General features: G+C 31.4%; 4 protein-coding genes across 4 annotated transcripts; all 4 read left to right on the forward strand.

Moving 5' to 3' along the window:
* Window positions 1-223: 223 nt before the first annotated feature.
* On the forward strand, window positions 224-1,269 carry LOC118043235 (stress-response A/B barrel domain-containing protein HS1). Its single transcript, XM_035051125.2, has 2 exons — window positions 224-452; window positions 963-1,269. Exons 1-2 carry the CDS (start codon window positions 307-309, stop codon window positions 1,138-1,140), a joined length of 324 nt encoding a protein of 107 aa, XP_034907016.1. The 5' UTR covers window positions 224-306; the 3' UTR covers window positions 1,141-1,269.
* Window positions 1,270-1,897: 628 nt separating this feature from the next.
* Window positions 1,898-3,115, forward strand: LOC118043234 (stress-response A/B barrel domain-containing protein HS1). Its single transcript, XM_035051123.2, has 2 exons — window positions 1,898-2,423; window positions 2,650-3,115. The coding sequence occupies exons 1-2, from the start codon at window positions 2,284-2,286 to the stop codon at window positions 2,837-2,839; spliced, it is 330 nt and encodes a 109-aa protein (XP_034907014.1). The 5' UTR covers window positions 1,898-2,283; the 3' UTR covers window positions 2,840-3,115.
* A 6,363-nt stretch (window positions 3,116-9,478) lies between these two features.
* LOC118043236 (stress-response A/B barrel domain-containing protein HS1) lies at window positions 9,479-10,905 on the forward strand. Its single transcript, XM_035051126.2, has 2 exons — window positions 9,479-9,769; window positions 10,399-10,905. The coding sequence occupies exons 1-2, from the start codon at window positions 9,630-9,632 to the stop codon at window positions 10,577-10,579; spliced, it is 321 nt and encodes a 106-aa protein (XP_034907017.1). The 5' UTR covers window positions 9,479-9,629; the 3' UTR covers window positions 10,580-10,905.
* A 5,560-nt stretch (window positions 10,906-16,465) lies between these two features.
* Window positions 16,466-17,347, forward strand: LOC118043237 (stress-response A/B barrel domain-containing protein HS1). The gene is made up of 2 exons (XM_035051127.1): window positions 16,466-16,636; window positions 16,837-17,347. The coding sequence occupies exons 1-2, from the start codon at window positions 16,494-16,496 to the stop codon at window positions 17,018-17,020; spliced, it is 327 nt and encodes a 108-aa protein (XP_034907018.1). The 5' UTR covers window positions 16,466-16,493; the 3' UTR covers window positions 17,021-17,347.
* Window positions 17,348-18,428: the final 1,081 nt, after the last annotated feature.

Genomic DNA, 18,428 nt, shown 5'->3' on the forward strand with positions numbered 1-18,428 from the left:
AGATTAAGAGCGTTCTCTAATCAATTTTATTATTAAAAGTTCATCGTTTTAACCCGATAAAAAAAAAATCAACATCGCACTAGAAAACTCACGGGCAAGCCCCGATATTTACCTCGTTATTGTCATGCGAGGCTAGAACACAAATGAGTGGCGTGTAGCAAGAGAGAAGAGATGAGGTGGAAGGGAAGGGGCCCCAGCAACTCCTATATAAGGAGGAGGGCATGGCATGGTCATCATGCAAATTAATCTGGCTATTGCTAAGCACACAAATTAAGGCTTAAAGATATAGAGAGAGAGAGAAACAACATGTCGTCGACTACAAAACCAAAGGCAGTGAAGCACACCCTATTCGTGAAGTTCAATGATGACGTTACCAGAGAGCAAATTGAGAAAGTCATAAACGACTTCACTAATCTGGTCAATCAAGTTGAACCCTTGAAGAGCTTACACTGGTACTTGACTCGAACCCCTCTGTTTTATAATCTCTCCTCTCTCCACAGCACTGATTCCCTGCTCCTGCATGTTCAATTCTATTTTTTTATTTTGTTGCCATTTTCTTTTGTTAACCGTTATCTTCCTCTTGGTTTGTGGAAGAATAATTAAGCATATATCATCATCATTGTAAATCTTAAGTATATTCAAATCAAATTATGATATTAAAATAGAAAATATAGTTTCCTTTTCAGATCTGTAAATCTTATTTTCAAAAGTAAAAATATGAATGACCATTAGCATAATGAGGAGCCCTGAACCTTTTTCAAGAGTTGTAAAACTAAAAAGAATAAAATTGTAGGATAATAAATGTTTTATCTTTTTAAAATTCAAAAAAGTTTTTAGACGAAAATACACAGAAACACATGGATTCCTAAAATAAATTATCCTAGCATCACCCTCCAGGAAAAGTTAATTATAACAATAAAATTTCATACTAACATCTGTGTTATATTAATGCTCTGATGCAGGGGCACTAATCTGGGTGTTCACGACCTCAATTTCGGATATACCCATGCTTTTGAAACTACCTTTGATGATCTGGAGGGCTTGCAGGAGTATCTTGATTCTCCGATTGTTAATAAATTCGCAGAAGGATTCTTGCCAACCATGTCGCAACAATTTGTGATGGACTACGAACTCTACTAAATCTTTCCTGGGCACTGAATACTTCTTATCTTGCTATCAGAAGACAAGATTCTGGTCTACTATGTATAAGCAATAATTGGCGGTGCTACCCCCAAATGTGCGCGGCAATAAATATAATTTGTTTTTCCATGTGCAATGTGTTTTCTGATGCATATAGCAGGCAATTCTTCCATCTTCTTGTTGACACCTGAAAGTTCATCAGACTTGGGGTTTTCCTCGATTTTTTTAAAGAAAAGATAAAAATAAAATCAATGGATTTAGAGCCGGGTTTTAAACAGGTCCACAGGTTAATTTAGATATTTAACTGGGTTTTTTAATTTCTTTAATGGAACCGGTCTAGACAGACTTTGTGCTAACTCGGCAATATAGTCCAGCATCTACAACTAGGCTTCCCATGCAAAATCAAGCGACCTCGGTCTAGCCCGCTAAGTTCACTGAGAAGGCAGCCCAGCCAATCTGGTCACAGATCCAGTAATGGTAACATCACAGAGGTCGAAACCCAATAACCAGTCATCTAGAAAGCCCATGCTGCTATTACAGCCTCTATACAGGCCGAGGCAAAGAGCTTGCCCAAGCCGAAGGCTAGTCCCTATTTAGTGCTAGACTTTTACCAAAAAAATTAATAAATAGCGCTAAACCATTATCCACCGTCGATGAGAAGCATATTGTTGTCGATATTCAGGCAGGGAATTTGCCCTCTCCGGCTCAAGTCGACGCTAATATGGAATATTTCAGTGATTAAAAAGAGGAGTAAGATTTTCTAATGTGATGGAGGGTCTGGAGAGAGATAACATCCGGGTTTCGGAAGTCCCTCCTGACATGTGATGGAGGATAAGAAATCGCTGGGTAAATCCTCTATCCCTTGAAGAAAAGAAAAAACTAATTATTGGAGTGGATGTTGTGTGCATCAAGAGAAAGGGCCCACTACGCTGGGTGCCCCCACTCACATTGGTTCCTGGGCTTGCAGCGGTAGTTGCCGAAATAAAAAAAAATAAAAAGCTACAAATTAATGGTTGGTGAATACTGAATATTCGAGCGGCTGTTGTGTATAATAATTAATATCAGCCCTTAAAGAAGGCTAAAGAGACGAGTGCGAGAGAGCGAGAGCGAGAGAGAGAGAGAGAGAGAGTTAAGATAACAGATATGGAGCAAGTGAAGGGAGTGGTAAAGCACATGGTCCTGGCCAAGTTCAAAGAAGGAGTGCCCGAAGAAGAAATTGAGAAACACATAAAAGACTACGCCAATCTGCTCAACCACATCGAACACATGAAGTCTTTCCAGTGGTAATTTACACAAACCCTCGTTTAATTTTAACTACCCTTTCTCCATGGATTCGCACTTGGTTTAGCTAGGAATGAAATACCTTGTGCTTTTGGTGCGTGGATGTTTTCTTGTCTTGTTAGTCGTTTTATCTGCCATGTATATATTCTTGGTTTTTAATTTATATGGTTTCAATCAACTTAGGAGGTAAGAATCTAAATAGTTTCTTCTACGATTTTGAAATGATAGGGGGACAGACGTGAGCATCGAGAACCTTCATCAAGGATTCACTCATATCTTCGAGGTTACTTTTGAGACATTAGATGGCCGATCAGCGTATGTAGCTCATCCTGCTCATGTTGATTTTGGCACTGCTTTCTTGACTATCTTGGAGAAAATCGTCGTGGTCGATTTCGTGCCCACGCTCGTTAAACTCTAAATTGTTCTGGGCAGGACGATTAACAGGCTCCTGCTCCGCTGCATGTTCTATATACCGGCATGCTTGCTAGCTTTTAAATGGTGTGCAATAAACGGAGGGCTGTGTTGAACCTCCATCTGTTTGTGTTTATTCTGGATCTTAATCTAATAATGGCATCGCCATTCGGGACTTTGTATCAGTGATTTAAAGACTTGTTTCTATGATTCTGTGTTGCTATCCCTGTGGTTTTAGCTTCGTTCAAAAAACTAATAAAGTAAAATATATTATTGTTGGGTATAGCTTTAGAAAAATCTTTAATTTGATTTGCTGATGTATATGTGCCGCCGCGAGTGATTTTATACTTCGTTAAAAACGGAATCTAAGCTATTTGAAATATATAATTATAGATCTGTGCGCGAGCGACGTCTGAATATTTTGTAAGAAAAAGGAAAGATTATATACTTGCACCAAAACTTGGTCAGAATTAAAATACAATCGAAGGCACGAGCTTCTTCGGCTTGGCGCGTGTACTTTAACCGATCACCTGCCGGCCTGCAAAACCTTGAGAGGCATGGGCTTTTGGGCCTGAAAAGGTGTTCGTGGTAGGAAATACGTAATTGGGCCTGCGTGGTGGTTGAGCAATAAAAAGACGGCCTGCCAGTCTTTTTAATTGGGTTATAATATATTCCCCTGGTTCAGAATTCGTCTCGACAGTAAAAGGAGAGCCCATCTCCTAGTCATACAATAGAATCCTAGAGGATAGGAGTGAGGCCCACTGTTTTTACTTGCTGGGATTTTCGATGAGCACTGCTGATTATAAATTCATCTTCTTATTGAAATATTAAAATTTAGAAATCAGTTATAAATTTTTAAACTAATCACTTGACATTTTAAATCTCTTCTAAGCCATCAATTTTTTTTTTAAAAAATAGGATGTGAGTGTCTTACGCACTGTAATTAATAGCTCATATTTCTAGTTTGACTAAACATGTCAAAACTTACCAGTTTAAATTCATTTTATTTATTATACCAAAACATTATTTCATTCAAAGATTATAAAAATTCAAAAGTACATTTATAAAACATCCATAATCTTAAATAATTTAAACCAATTCTCTTTAACACAAACATGAATTATACATTTATATTCAAATAATTACAATTACTCTAATCACAATAATAATTCATATTTATCTCTATGATTAAATATCAAATTATAGATAGTCATGTTTATAAATATCAATGTTTAACTCTTGAACATGGTGTCTAAGACGATCTTAATTAAATTTATATTCATATTCAATTCATAAAGGAGTTCACAGCAACAAAATATATTCATAACACTTTTGTGATCATAAATATATTTTTACCAGGCAATTAACATTATTTACATATAATTTGACATGCTGATCTATATAATTTATGAAACAAAAAAATATTTTAATAGGAAAAAAATCATATATATATTAGCCCAAAATAACTAACCAACAAGATGAATAATTATTTACCTGATACACAAATCTAATATTAGACTTAGAAACAATCAAGCACTTTTAACAACTTAACAATAACAATCATAAAAAATATCCAATGCAGTCCACGAGATTATTTATAAATGCATGGTTTAATCAAAATTCAAACATGTTACTAGTTTAAATAACCTTAAAAACCCTCGTAAAAATCACCAAACACTATAAACATATTACTACAACCTTATCTTTACTTATAGGTATCTATTTTTAATAATTAAATACAAAAAATAATAATGTAAAACACATGGAAATTATTATAAAAAAATAATATCATTTAAACCTGATAAGAAAAGGTTAAGAAACATTTTTTATTCAAATAAATTAAGCAGTATTTTAAGAATAATTAAGGTGGAGGTAATTATTAACCGTTTTAAAAAATCATATATTAAGTATATAAGTTAAGTCTTATAGAAATCAAGTTTTTCAGGGAACACCTTTCATGTATTCAAACTCTATATAAAAAATAAATTAATTATAGTATATTTAAACATTTAAAACATAACTATAAAAGTTGCTCACTCTCCAAACAAATTTCAATCATCAACTACTAAATTTCAATAATTAGAAACAATTCTCTAACAACATATTAAACATAGACATCAGAATTTAGAGAAATAAAAATAGCCAGGGTAAAATGCTCTCTCTAATTAACCTAGAATACACATAAAAAAAATTATGTTCTTTTAAATGGAAGGCTGGATTGCGATAGCCTAAAGTTACCAATCTGTTATATATATATATTTTTAATTTCACTGTCACTTCAAATTAATCTTAAAAAAAACATAAAAATAACTGTCAATGATTTCCTATCAATTTAAAACTTCATTAGTACAACACTCGCTACTTGAAGTGGTTAAAAATCAAATATTATAAAAATTTTAATTCTTAAATATTTTTCAACAACTTTAATATGAATATAAAAAGCTCAAGGATAAAAAACACGTACATTAAAGTGATAAAAGAAAATGAGTATGTTTTGAAGATTCAGACATTGACTTGGAGTGAACTGCGAAAATGAGCAACCTTTGGCTCTCTAGAAATAAATTTAAATCAATCCTCCGCCTTGCTAATTGCAATATCACATCAAATGTCATAATTTTCCACGAACAGTGGAGTCTTCTTTCTTCGGCATTTGCATCATTGGACATCAAGAACAGTGACAGCAAGAGGTCCATTAATTCAATGATAACACGTTTGAGTGTCCCCTATCTACCTGTCGCGTTTTCGCCTTTATTTATTTCGAGCGTGTTTCGCAGTGTCGTAACGGTTGCTTTTTAAATAGCTTTTCGTGTTAAAATACATGTCAATAATGTTTTTTTATTTTTTAAAAATCATTTTTGACATCAGCATATCAAAACGATCCATAAAGTACAAACCACACTCAATTTTAGTAAAAAAAAAAAAAATTTAAATTTGCCAAAACACAGGTTACAACGCAGAGACAAACAGTGCCGAAGTGATACATTTTTGTGAAAAAAAACCGGGTTTATATTTACGCAATTATTGATTTTTAAAATATTTATTATTTAAAAATATATTAAAATAATATTATTTTTATTTTTTGAAATTTTATTTGAATATCAACAATCTAAAAACAAACAAAAAAAAATATTATTTTCAAAAACATTTTTAAAAACACAAAATATAAACAGACACCAAGTATAAAAATAAATAAAAACTAATCATCTAGTTAAGGTAAATAAAAATTCTAATTAATATTCAAGTTTTAAAAAGTTGAATATAAAATATAAAAAACAACATTCATTCTATTTTTTTCATAAATAGAATGTTTTGATTGCTTAACAAAATAAATGTAAGCACTCCATGGTTTTAATTTTTTTTATTCGCTATATTACTAATTAATTACCAATACACACACTATTTACTTATAATTCCCTTACCTAATAAAAAAACAATAATCCCCTCACCTAATAAAAAAAGGATAATAGAAAACCTAATTAATTATATTATATTATTTATTATTACTATTTTTCATACATATATTTCGTTCAGGGAAAATTTGATGTCTTTTATGAAAAGCGAGACACAAAATTAAACTTTAAAATAACTTTGGACCGCAACTGACATGAACGACGTGGTACTGCATGCAGCCCCCGAGTGTGGGAGTATAATAATAACCTTTTTATTATATAATAATCTAATCAATAAACTAAAATCATGGGACACGAACTTGTTTCATTTAAAAAATTACTGGATATATGACTGTAGAAAATATCTATTTATATTGTTCATTCATTTTATTATTCGATCCATTAATCTCATTTTTTTCAATATTTTTTTTTTATTAATGGCGGATACCGGGGATTCTAATTTTCCTAAGATTTTCCTAATTCCTAAATTTCTTTGTATTTCACAAGGTAGTGATAAGGCTATTCGATTTTTCATCATTGAATTACTGGTTTCTTGCAGCTTCTACCATGTTCTTGTTTTTTTTTCTAGGGCAATGGCATGATTAAATTATTTACTGTTAGTTATGGCAAAATCCTTCATCTAATCAATGAGCATGATTGAGCTAGTGTGCACCTGTAGCGAGAGATGAGTGAACATAAACGATTTTGTAACAGGTCGTTTAGCCCGTGACTTTTCTTGCCTTATGCTACGGAACTGATTAAATTTTTGTTTTAATGTATAAAAAAAATCAAGCTATGAAAAATCATTTGTTATTTTTATTAACCTTAATCCTATTTTTAAATTTCTTGATCCTATTTTTTTGTCTCGCCTTGGATTGAAATTAAATGACATGACAATAATTTTGATATGATTCAAATAATTTAACTAGTCAAAAGACATCCAATAATTAGTAAAAAAATTTGAAAAATAAATTTAAAACTTTTTTTTTAATGAAATTAATATAAAAAACTCTGGACCAACCTCTTGTTAGCATGAGTTTATAGTTAAATTATGTGGGATTTACCCTATCATGACTTGTTAGACTTGATCACTTAAAAATAACTTAATTAATTGATAAAAAAAGATATAAGAATGAAATTAAAAATATATACTATAAAATTTAAAAAAATTCCTAACTTGATTTTTTATTTAGTCCAAGTTTAAAATTAAATTATCCAGGAGTTATCATGATATAACTATTATTAAAAAAATTAATTAAAATTAAAAATAAAATGAAAGTAAAAAACATGAAGTAAATAAAAAAACAAAGAGATTGAATTAAAAAGAAGCTCCTACGTCGGCTGTTTTATATTTTTTTATTATAAAATGCTTTTATAAATATTTATTTTCTTTTATATATTTTTAATTTATTTTGATATTTTAATATAAAAATAAAAAATAAAAAATAAAAAATTAATAAATATTCAAATAAAAATATTTTAAAAAATAATTGCTTTCAACATTTCAAATTCAAATATGCAGTTACGGAATCTCTAGAATGATTCTGATTCTTTTAGTGGAGAAGTAATGATTTGATAGTTTTGTCATTTAAGATCGAGACAATGAGTGGCCGACAGTACTCCTCGATCAGCGGTGTCATGGGACGCCTGGTATTGATAATCATCTTATATTATTACTTCACGGAGCCGACACGACCTGTTTATATTTCTTTGCCCTTTGACAAGTCGTTTATCTGCCAGTTCTCCAACCTCTCGTCAATTTCCTCTCATGTGATTGTTTGGTATTATATTTTTAAAAGTGGCTGTATATGTTTTAAAAATATACTTGTTTTCTAAAATATTAAATTATGATTTTTTAATTAAAATAAATTTTTATTTTTATGGATAATCTAAAATAAAAAATAAAAAAATATATAGATAAATTTTTTTTTTAAAAATAAATCAAATAAATGCTTTGAAAACATGTATGAATTTGTTCTATAATTGAGGAGGAGAGAAAAGGGAAAAAAATCATTAACACAAATCCGATATATTTTGGTTATATACATTGCTCAAAACATACTCTTATGAAAGGTAAATATTAATAAAAAAACGTTAATTTGTATATTTAATTAAGAAAACATTGGTTACTAGAATCGTAACCATTCATTTATTTTGGAAGGTTTAAATTAAAAAATAAAATAATAAATCATGTCCAAGAGAACATGAGAGGATCTCAATTCTGTAATTCGGGTGCGCAACCATACCAACATTACTGCATCATATTTGACAAACAAAAAAATTATGATACTGAAGTAACATTTACTAACATTTATTCAATATAAAAGAAATAGACACAAAATAGAAAGAGAAATAAAATAGAGAATTTTTTTTAAAATATTTTTATTCTTAGAAGAATGTATTTTTTTTTTGGGATAAAAAATATGATTTTTCATTTATTTTTACATCTGTCTTTTTTTAAAATGGATATTTTAATTTTTTTTATTTCATCAAAATTCCACAGTTCAATCTAGTTAGATGGAGTAGTATCAGGATTAGTAACTTTCGGATGAATTCTTATATTACATTTTTTTTTCTTTATCGAGGGTCCATTTTGACACAATTAATTACAATTAAAAATGCAAAAAAAAAATATCATTAATAGGTGTTTTTTTCAATATAAGTTTACTTCCAACCACATTATGGTAGGTGATTGATGATTTTGTAGTAGTAAAATATTAAGAAGAATATAAACAAAATAAAACTTGACGTATGTATAAATATTGTTTTTAAAGATATTTTCTCAATATAAAATTATTTTTTAATTTAATAAGTTCTTCTTTTATAATAAGAGTAATAGAAAAAGCTAGACCAAGAACAAAAAGAAATACAGCAGGTTTTATAAGCATAAAAAAAAAAACTATGGTTTTTAGTATAATTTGATTGTAAGAATGTATGATATATATAAGTTATTAATATATAACAACTAGGTAAAAAAAAAATTAAAAAATTGTTACAACAGTTTTAAACATTAATTTTTTTTTAAAGAAGTGTAATTATTAAAAATAAAAATAAACAAAAGTTTCAGAAAATATATACGTTAACTCTCACGCAGAAAAAAACATTTTTTTCCTACCTGTTGTTGATTACTATTTTATTTTAAAATTTAGTACTGAAAATCTTATTTTTCCAATGAAAATCTTGACCTTAAGAGAATTGCAGCCGCTGTTGAATGGGCGTGTGGTGTATAAACGTAACACTATCATTCATATTTATCCAGCGAATGGGTGTGTGGGTTCGCTATTGCTTTAAACAGAGAAGGTAACCTCTCCAATGCCATTAGCTGAACAGCAAGAGATCGCACAGAGCTAGAGAGAGAGAGAGAGAGAGAGAGAGAGAGAGAGAGAGAGTGAAGAGAAGAGAAGAGGCATGGAGGGAGGAAAAGGGGTGGTGAAGCACATATTCCTGGCCAAGTTCAAAGAAGGAACCACAGAGGAAGAGATTGAGAAACATATAATGAGCTATGCCGATCTCCTCAACCATATCGAACACATGAAGTCTTTCGAGTGGTATTTAACATAAACCAGCTGTGATCCTTCTATATATTCTATTTCTCTGTAGTTCAACACTTGGTTCAGAATAACATGATTCGTTGTTTTACAACTCTAACTGTACCATCTTGGTGCACTGTTAACGAGTTCATTAATCTTTAGAGTTTCATAACGATTAAAGTTTTTAGCTTGAATGATTCTTGTTATGCTATCTAAACCGTTTTAATCAAATTTTTATGAATTCAAATAATATAAAATAATAATGTGTTTGTACACATTTTAAATTGAAAAAACATTTCATATGAAGAACTATATTAACAAATTAACATAAAATTATTTTTCATATATAGCATTACCCCCCAAGCTAAGTTTCTGGATTAAATGATTTTCACTATGTATGTTTTTATTATTATTATTATAGAGATCGTATATCATAATAATAAAAAAACAATAAGAGAGAATCAGAGATGAGACTGTAAGTTTAACTGTCCTGATACCGAATTGCACAGAATGATTATGTAGCAGTCCAAGTTCATTGAGATTTCAACATTTACCGTAAGACCTGGCATGGTTTTAATTTCTATCCCCCAAAAAAATAAAAAAACTAACATTCAATCTGTAACATTTTGATATGACATGATATACAGGGGGACGGACGTGAGCATTGAGAACCTTCATCAAGGTTTCACTCATATCTTTGAGGCTACTTTTGAGACATTAGAGGGCCGATCAGCATATGTAGCTCATCCTGCTCATGTTAAATTTGGCACTGCTTTGTTTCCTACCTTGGAGAAGGTAATTGTGATCGACTACGTCCCCAAAGCTTAAACAGTAAGATTTCTAAAGGCTAGTCTTCTGCTATATATCCTCCTCTCGATCTAGCCATGCATGATGCATTCTGTGATAATAATGGGATGGATTATGTGGTGTAATAATCTCTGGAGTTGAATCTCCAAATTAGTATTTGTTTGTGTTTTCTGTTTATGTATGTTGAATGGGATTATATTGCCATCTGGGACGAGCTCATGATTCATGTATATGATCCGTCACTGTATAAAGAAGGGCGGAGAGTAGAGATAAGAATCCATCGTGGTATTCCATCTCCTCCACTGTATAAAACTAAATTAAATAAACAATGGAATGTTTGTGACGAACTTATTCATATGATCTGCCCTTCATTTTTCTCGTCTGGTCATTATTCCTTGCTGAACTTTTTTGTGGCTGAACAACAAGATACTCTACAAGCAGAGCGTGCGGGTTGATTTATAGAGATGAAAATACTTGAACTGGCTTTGAGGAACCTCGTGAATGCACGGTAGTTTTTTTGTATGGAACATGCCATAGCTCTGTTTGTTTTTAAAGGATTTATAGGCAATAGCGATCAATGAGATGTCAGCATGCAGGAATTCTGAACACGGACAAAGAAACATTAAATAGTTATCATGTTGTCATAATCTTAGTGCAGCATCATTTCAACGGGTGTTTGAACAAAAAAGGAAGAGGACGGTAATTAATTTATGATGCATACCTTCTAAATAATTCCCAAGTTAATTTCTCCATGTTGCCAATTATCAAATTGCGTAGCTCCCCTCGAATCTAGACATGAAAAATGCCAGTACATATATTAATAGCAGTGGAACTATCGATGATGATTGTCAATAGCCTCATGTGAGCTATCTTTAAATTAAGCTTGATCATCTCGATAGCCTAATACTGGTAATAAACGAGAGGTCGATATGAATATGGTTAGCCTATAATCATACCTTGCCTGCACTGCAGGAACAAATCTTGTAAATGTCACTGTTGTAGCTGCAGATAAAAAAAAAATGAAATGTGTTAAATAATTTGAAGCAGCTTTAATTTGTTTATCTATATATTTAATAACACTAACGGGTTGGCAAGTGATGAGCTCCTACACCTGGAGCACCACCTACCAAAGTTGATAGCATAATATTAAAGTTTCCAGAATTTGAGCACAAAATATTAAAGTTCTTGTAAATTTATATATTCCTGAAAAGCATACGATTTACAAATCCATCTTTATAATCTATATCAAGTTTAAACAATGTGCAAGTCTACTCACAGAAAAATCAAAGACAACAACCACAGTTAGAACCATCCAAATAATTGTATTGACACCAAAACTATCATAAAGTGTTTTGAAATATATAGTAGAATAGTGAAACCATCGTGAGAGCTAATCCTACTTTATTGAAATGAATAATCTTTCTTGGATCATCGTTAGCTAGTTTCTTCATCTTTCTCGCGAGCTCAACTACCTTAATGGATGCCTCAAATGGAAAAGCCTTAACCCACTGGCATCCTCTAGGGCAAGCTCTTATATCACTCTCTTGAACTTGAGATTTAGAAGCCATATAATTTGCTTTTCGGTTGAAGGCAAGGAAGCAAAGCTTTGAGATAATGATGGCTTGGAGGATGATTCCTACAGGGAGAGAGACCAGAGTCTCATATTTATGTGTGACGTCATATGTCTTGAACTTAACAACAACATAAAGAAATGTTGGCTGCACATGACAAACTGAAAGCACTATAAGATTTAACAGTTTTATCCGATGAAATTTTTTCCATGTCGGTGTAAGACACATATTCTATCGATAATTAATTTATCGATGAAATAACTGACAGAGAATTTACGTCGGTGAATCTTTCGTCGGTAATTTTTTATCTGTCGGTAATTCCATCGGTAATAATATTACCGACGGATTTACTGGCGGAACAGACGCGTCGGTAAATTTTTTTTATTACCGACGGATTTACCAACGGATTTACCGACGGAAATTTCCGTCGGTAATTATTTAAAAACATTTTTTTTTTTAAAAAAATTCATTTTATAAAATTATAAAATAATTAAATTAACATAAATCAACATTGTATAATATATACTCAAAATGCTTGGAAAAAAGAATAAGAAAATCAACTCAAACACATTTGCAACAAATAAATAAAACAAAAAAATTAATTCAACTAAAAAAATTCATATGAAAAAAATGAAGTTGCAATTGCTAAAAATTTAAAAATCCTATAAATAAATCAACTAAAAATTGATCTCATATGAAAAAAAAAAAAAATCTCACAACAACATTTATACAATTGTTAAGAACAAAATCAATTAAAATTAAATAAAAAAAAATATAGTGAAAAATCATGAAAAAATAAGAAAAAAGAAAGATCTTACCTTAATATACTTGCAAGTGAAGCTAAGGAAAAAAAAAATTCGTGAAGCATATTAATTAAAAAAAACTAAGAGGATAAAAGAAGAAAGAAGAAGAAGACATACCCAAGCATGGAGGAAAAGAGAAGGAGATGAGGAGAGAAAAGAAGAGAAAGAAATAGATATTGATGTTTTTTACATATAGTGAAGAAGAAGAAGAAGAAGAAGAAGAAGAAGAAGAAGTAGGTGGTAGAAGAAGAAAAAGAAATAATGAGTCTGTCTCTTGTGAAATAAACAGATTCAGGTTTTTTATTGAGGCGCGTTACCGATGGATTTACCGACGGATAATTGAATATTAATATTTTTTAATTATTCCGTCGATGATTTCGTCGGTAATATTTAATTTAAATTTTCAATTCCGTAAAAAGTTTTCAGAAACCGCAAAAAATTACTGATGATTTTTCAATCCGTCGGTGATTCCGTCTGTAATATTTAAATGAAAATTTTAAATCAATTGAATTTTTTTAGAAAACCGCCAAAACACGCCGACGAATTTTCAATCCGTCGGTGATTTTGTCTGTAAAGTAAAACAATTAACAGTATAATTAGAAGATGAACAGTTCTGGAGCTCTCTATAAAATACCGACGGAATTTTTCCGTCGGTAATTCCCTTTGTAATTGACATGATGAACAATGTTCAGAGTTTACCAACGGATTTCCCGACGGATTTATCGACGGAAAAATTCCGTCGGTAATTCCGTTGGTAAAAAATGACACGTCATCTTTTTTTTTTTGCTTTGTTTTAATTTTTTTTCCCACGGTAATTCCCTCGGTATATACCTAGGGAATCTTTCCGTCAGTAAAATCCCTCGGAAATATTTCCGTCGGTAAAATCCCTCGGAAAATTTACCGATGGAAATATTCTCTCGATATTTCTGTTTGTATTTATTGATTTTCTGGTAGTGAAGCTTCTATAAGAGATTCATCTAGAAAATAATTTTGGCACCTAGCTTATGCTATTTCATTGTTTCTATGCACTTGAATGCACTAATATGGAGAGGAGCAATCTGGAATTTAAAGGTCATAGATCCAAATATGTGAGATAAATACAACCATTAATGTTCTTTCAAGTACCGAATCACATTGATGGATCTTGATAGAAGCTGTAGATTATATCAAATAGAAGTAGAGATATATGGAAGTAAAAAAATTAATCGAGATAATGCTAGTCACGTTGATGGATCTTGCAATGTAAGTATTTTATGGGTTGTAGACAAACTAAAATTTATTCATATTGGATTTTATGTAATTGAAGATAAATTAAATTAAATATTTCATTAAAGATAAAAGCAATCAATTGGATGAGCAATTATGACTAAAAAAAAAGAAGAAAAAAATCATAACTTTGAAGTTATAAAATCCTGTGTTGAAAAAATAATCGAGAGGTTTGAAATAGATATAATTAATGGGATTTTATTTATAACTAAACAGTATAATCAATGTACTATTTTTTATATTTATATCAATTAATTAACATGAAAATTATTGATTGCAAATGCACATAAAAAAATAAGAATAAATTAACATGAGCTAATATATATATATATATATATATATATATATATATATATATATATATATATGAGAAGCATCAAACTTTAACAAGAGGTGTGTTAGTGAAGACAAATTGATGGATGAGAACATGCGGTTGAAATGGCTGCCCATTTGCACCACACATATGTATATCGTATACACTGTTGTTGTGGGGTCCAGATATTTTAGGCTTTATTCATGTACCTCACCAGAAATACTGATCGTGTTTCGTGTTAAAATTATTAACGGATAGTGGCTAGCCACGTGGATTGTTGGCCTGTGATTGTCTTTACTGAAAACCAGCCAATGGCTTACCAAAAAAAAAAAACCAGCCAATGGTAGGGGCCCGCGTGGCTCATTGTAAATTACATGGTGTATACATGTATCATGGCCGTGCCGTCCCATGCCATGCCATCATAACATCTTATAAATAAACTTCACAGTTCACAGTAAATGGCCAGGCGTGCCTGGCTTTTGCTAAGCCACTTTCTAATTCAAATGTGACACTTTATAAAGAAAAAGAACACCTTTTTTTCGCCAGCTTGTAATTTTATTTATTTATTAAATCTTTGAATTTCCCACACATTAATCTTTGTAAATTCTTAACTTTCTAACCAATTGCGTTTTAAATATACCATCCGTTGATGTACTTGTTCCGTACTAATTTTTGTCCCCGCTAACCAATCCCATGTTTACTTTTTCACGAGGAGAGGGTGAAGTAAACGCGATAGTAAATCCCGGTGCTATTTTTTATATATATAAAAAAATCTTTTTTCCTAACTGAGTGGTTGGTTCCATTTTCATCAACTGAGACACTGCCACGCGTTCTAATTGTTTCCACCATGAAACAAAGCTCATGAATGAAGAATGGGCTAAACACAAACAAACATGGACATGAGTATGCATGGAGATTCATTCGATCAAATTTGACAAAACTTGTATAAAAATAATTATTTGACATCTTACTACACCAACTGCTTACTTTTCTACCAGCAGATTTCACTATAAAATAAAGCCCATGAATGAAGAATAGATTAAACACAAACAAACATGATATGAGTATGCATGGAGACCCATTTGGTTGGATCTGGGACCAGAATGGTTGGTTTGAATAGCTGTTAGAAAATATATGGAAATAACTTATAAGTTCGACCATGGAGCTACTTTCATTTTCTTGATTATTGTTCATCTTCATCAAAAAATCTGTTCATGAAGATACCTTTTAGGGTATTTAATGTTTCATCTCTCTATTAAATTTGACAAAATTTATACAAAAATAATCATCTGACATCTTATTATATCAATTGCTTGCTTTTCTATAAGTAAATTCCACCATAAAACAAAGCTCATGAATGAAGAATATATTAAACACAAACAAACATGATACGAGTATGCATGGAGGCTAGATCTGGAACAGAAAGGTTGGTTTGAAGAACTGTTAGAAAATAAATGAAAAAAAACTTATAAGTTCGGAGCTCCTTTTTTTTTTTTTAATCTTTTGTTAGGAGGAGAATCTCGAAAAAAATATGACTATGGATGGAGACCTATTTGGCTGAATCTGGGACCGGTATAGCTGGTATAAAGAGCTGTTAGAAAATAAATGAAAATAACTTATAAGTTCTACCAAGGAACTCCTTTTATTTTATTTTTTAATTTTCTGTTTGGAGGAGAATCTCGAAAAAAATTCCTAGTACTGAAAAAAGAATCGTCCTTGGCTACTTAGCGGGTCTACCACCACGTTTCTATCATCGTTCTCCTTTGTCCGAGAGCAGATAGTTTGCTGCATGCTTTTAACCTAGTATGAACAGTAACACCCGGTGTGGGGCACAAGAGAACTGATAAGATGCAAGAGACGTGGGCGGGGGTGAAGGCTCCCAGGCCATCTATAAAAAGGGCAGAGCATCATGCAGTTTAGCAGCTGACCACAAAGAGAGCAACATCTATACATCTATACATCCATAGAGAGAAAGACAAGACATGGCAACCAAAACTCCAAAGCTTGTGAATCACACATTAATGGCTCGGTTCAAGGATGAGATCACACGAGAACAGATCGACAAGTACATTAATGACTATACCGATCTGCTCGATCTCGTTCCAACCATGAAGAGTTTCAGTTGGTATAATTAAAATAAAGCCACTTTAATACATTCTCTCTCGAGTTCATTAAGTAATACAAATCCTGCTTCAATTTATGTATTTATCACACACAACTAGCCTCACGCTGCAAATTCATGCAGAGTCCAAAACACAGTCCATTGGGTCTTTGAATAGCATATTTCTGATATTATTAACCATTTTTTACTTTATTATGTGACAGGGGCACGGATCTAGGCAAGGAGTCTGCGGAGCTAAACCGAGGATATACTCATGTCTTTGAAGCTACATTTGAGAGTATAGCAGGTTTGCAAGAGTACATCGATTCTCCTGCTCACGTTGCATTTGGAAATCGTTTTGTGCCTGCTTTGTCACAGATTCTGGTGATAGACCACTTTCTCCACTAAATGTTCAGGAGTAATAACTTCGGCCGGGTTATTTCATGGGAATAAGTAATGTAATGTGCAATAAATGCTGGTTTTGAACAACTGAATGTTCGTGTCTTGATTTCTTGTTTGTGCTATGTGAAGGGAGCGCTGCTATTCCTTAAAAATAAAGCCATTGGGGTTAAGTTTCAGTTTTTCTATCTTTTCCCATGACTAATTTCGCTTAATGTAATGTGCAATAAATGCTGGTTTTGAACCACTGAATGTTCGTGTCTTGTTTTCTTGTTTGTACTAAGTGAAGGGAGCGCTGCTATTCCTTCAAAATAAAGCCATTGGGGTTAAGTTACAGTTGTTCTATCTTTTTCAATGATTAATTTCGGTTCTGGTATCATAAACTGTCAAATATAGCAGTTAATAGCTACTTGAATTGATCTTTTTGAGCCAGCTCCACAGCTGCTTTGGTGTTAATCGGTCAGAAGAGATAATATCCGGATGTAATCAGATGTTAGATGATTATTTTTGTCCAAAATTTATCAAATTTAATAAAGAGATAAAACATTAAATTCCCATAAAAAAATAACCCTTAAAGCAGTTTTTTTGGGTAAAAATTGAATAAGAAGATAAACCAAACCAAAATGGAAGTAACTAAAAAATAGGGTATGACATCCTTGTTCTTTAAGATAATTTATACAAATCCGATCCCTTTCATTGTCCAAGATTATACTATGAATTCTCTCACTGTAGCCTTTTGTTCACTCTTTTATTTTTTCATCCCATTTTTTTTTAATTCCACCATTTCTTTGTTAATATGAGACCAATCTAAATAAGATGTTAAAAAAGGATAAAATTAAAAGATAAAATACTAGAGTGAAAAGAACATAGAAAATAAATGGTGGTTTCAATATCTATTATTTGAATCAGGATGATTTTCTAGTCAGGTTTTAAAGTTACGATAATAATCATTATTATCCATATGCTGACTTGAGTTAACCCGTGTTGACTCTTATAACCTATGAGCTAAGCCTTGTTCTAATTGACCTTCAAGTTGAGTTTTAAAACCATGATAATAACAATTGTTTAGTTGTACATTGACTCGGGTTTGCTTGGGTTGACCTAATTGATTTGTGAACTTGGCCTTGTATAGGGTTGCCTCTCGAATCAAGTTGTGAAACTATGATAATAATAATTTTTATTATTACACTGATCCGGGTCAACTCTGGCCATCTTGACATGTGACTCGAGATTTGCTCCAAATCAACTTTTGAGACATGTTTTAAAATTATAATAATTATTATTTTTATCCTTACATGTATTGAATGAACAATTTTGAAATTAAAATTTTTTTATAGAGATATTTTAATAATTAAAAATAAAAAAATATTATCTCTGAAAATATGTATTTTTGGTACCTTTTGTCTTGAAAGTGCAA

Source organism: Populus alba, chromosome 10 (genome assembly GCF_005239225.2).
Source record: "Populus alba chromosome 10, ASM523922v2, whole genome shotgun sequence".
In the NCBI taxonomy this organism is placed as follows: domain Eukaryota; kingdom Viridiplantae; phylum Streptophyta; class Magnoliopsida; order Malpighiales; family Salicaceae; genus Populus; species Populus alba.

Coding starts and splice junctions, on each gene's coding strand:
- LOC118043235 (XM_035051125.2), top strand. CDS start 307: ATGTCGTCGACTACAAAACCAAAGGCAGTGAAGCACACCCTATTCGTG. Junction 453..962: donor CCCTTGAAGAGCTTACACTG/GTACTTGACTCG, acceptor GCTCTGATGCAG/GGGCACTAATCTGGGTGTTC.
- LOC118043234 (XM_035051123.2), top strand. CDS start 2,284: ATGGAGCAAGTGAAGGGAGTGGTAAAGCACATGGTCCTGGCCAAGTTC. Junction 2,424..2,649: donor CACATGAAGTCTTTCCAGTG/GTAATTTACACA, acceptor TTGAAATGATAG/GGGGACAGACGTGAGCATCG.
- LOC118043236 (XM_035051126.2), top strand. CDS start 9,630: ATGGAGGGAGGAAAAGGGGTGGTGAAGCACATATTCCTGGCCAAGTTC. Junction 9,770..10,398: donor CACATGAAGTCTTTCGAGTG/GTATTTAACATA, acceptor CATGATATACAG/GGGGACGGACGTGAGCATTG.
- LOC118043237 (XM_035051127.1), top strand. CDS start 16,494: ATGGCAACCAAAACTCCAAAGCTTGTGAATCACACATTAATGGCTCGG. Junction 16,637..16,836: donor ACCATGAAGAGTTTCAGTTG/GTATAATTAAAA, acceptor ATTATGTGACAG/GGGCACGGATCTAGGCAAGG.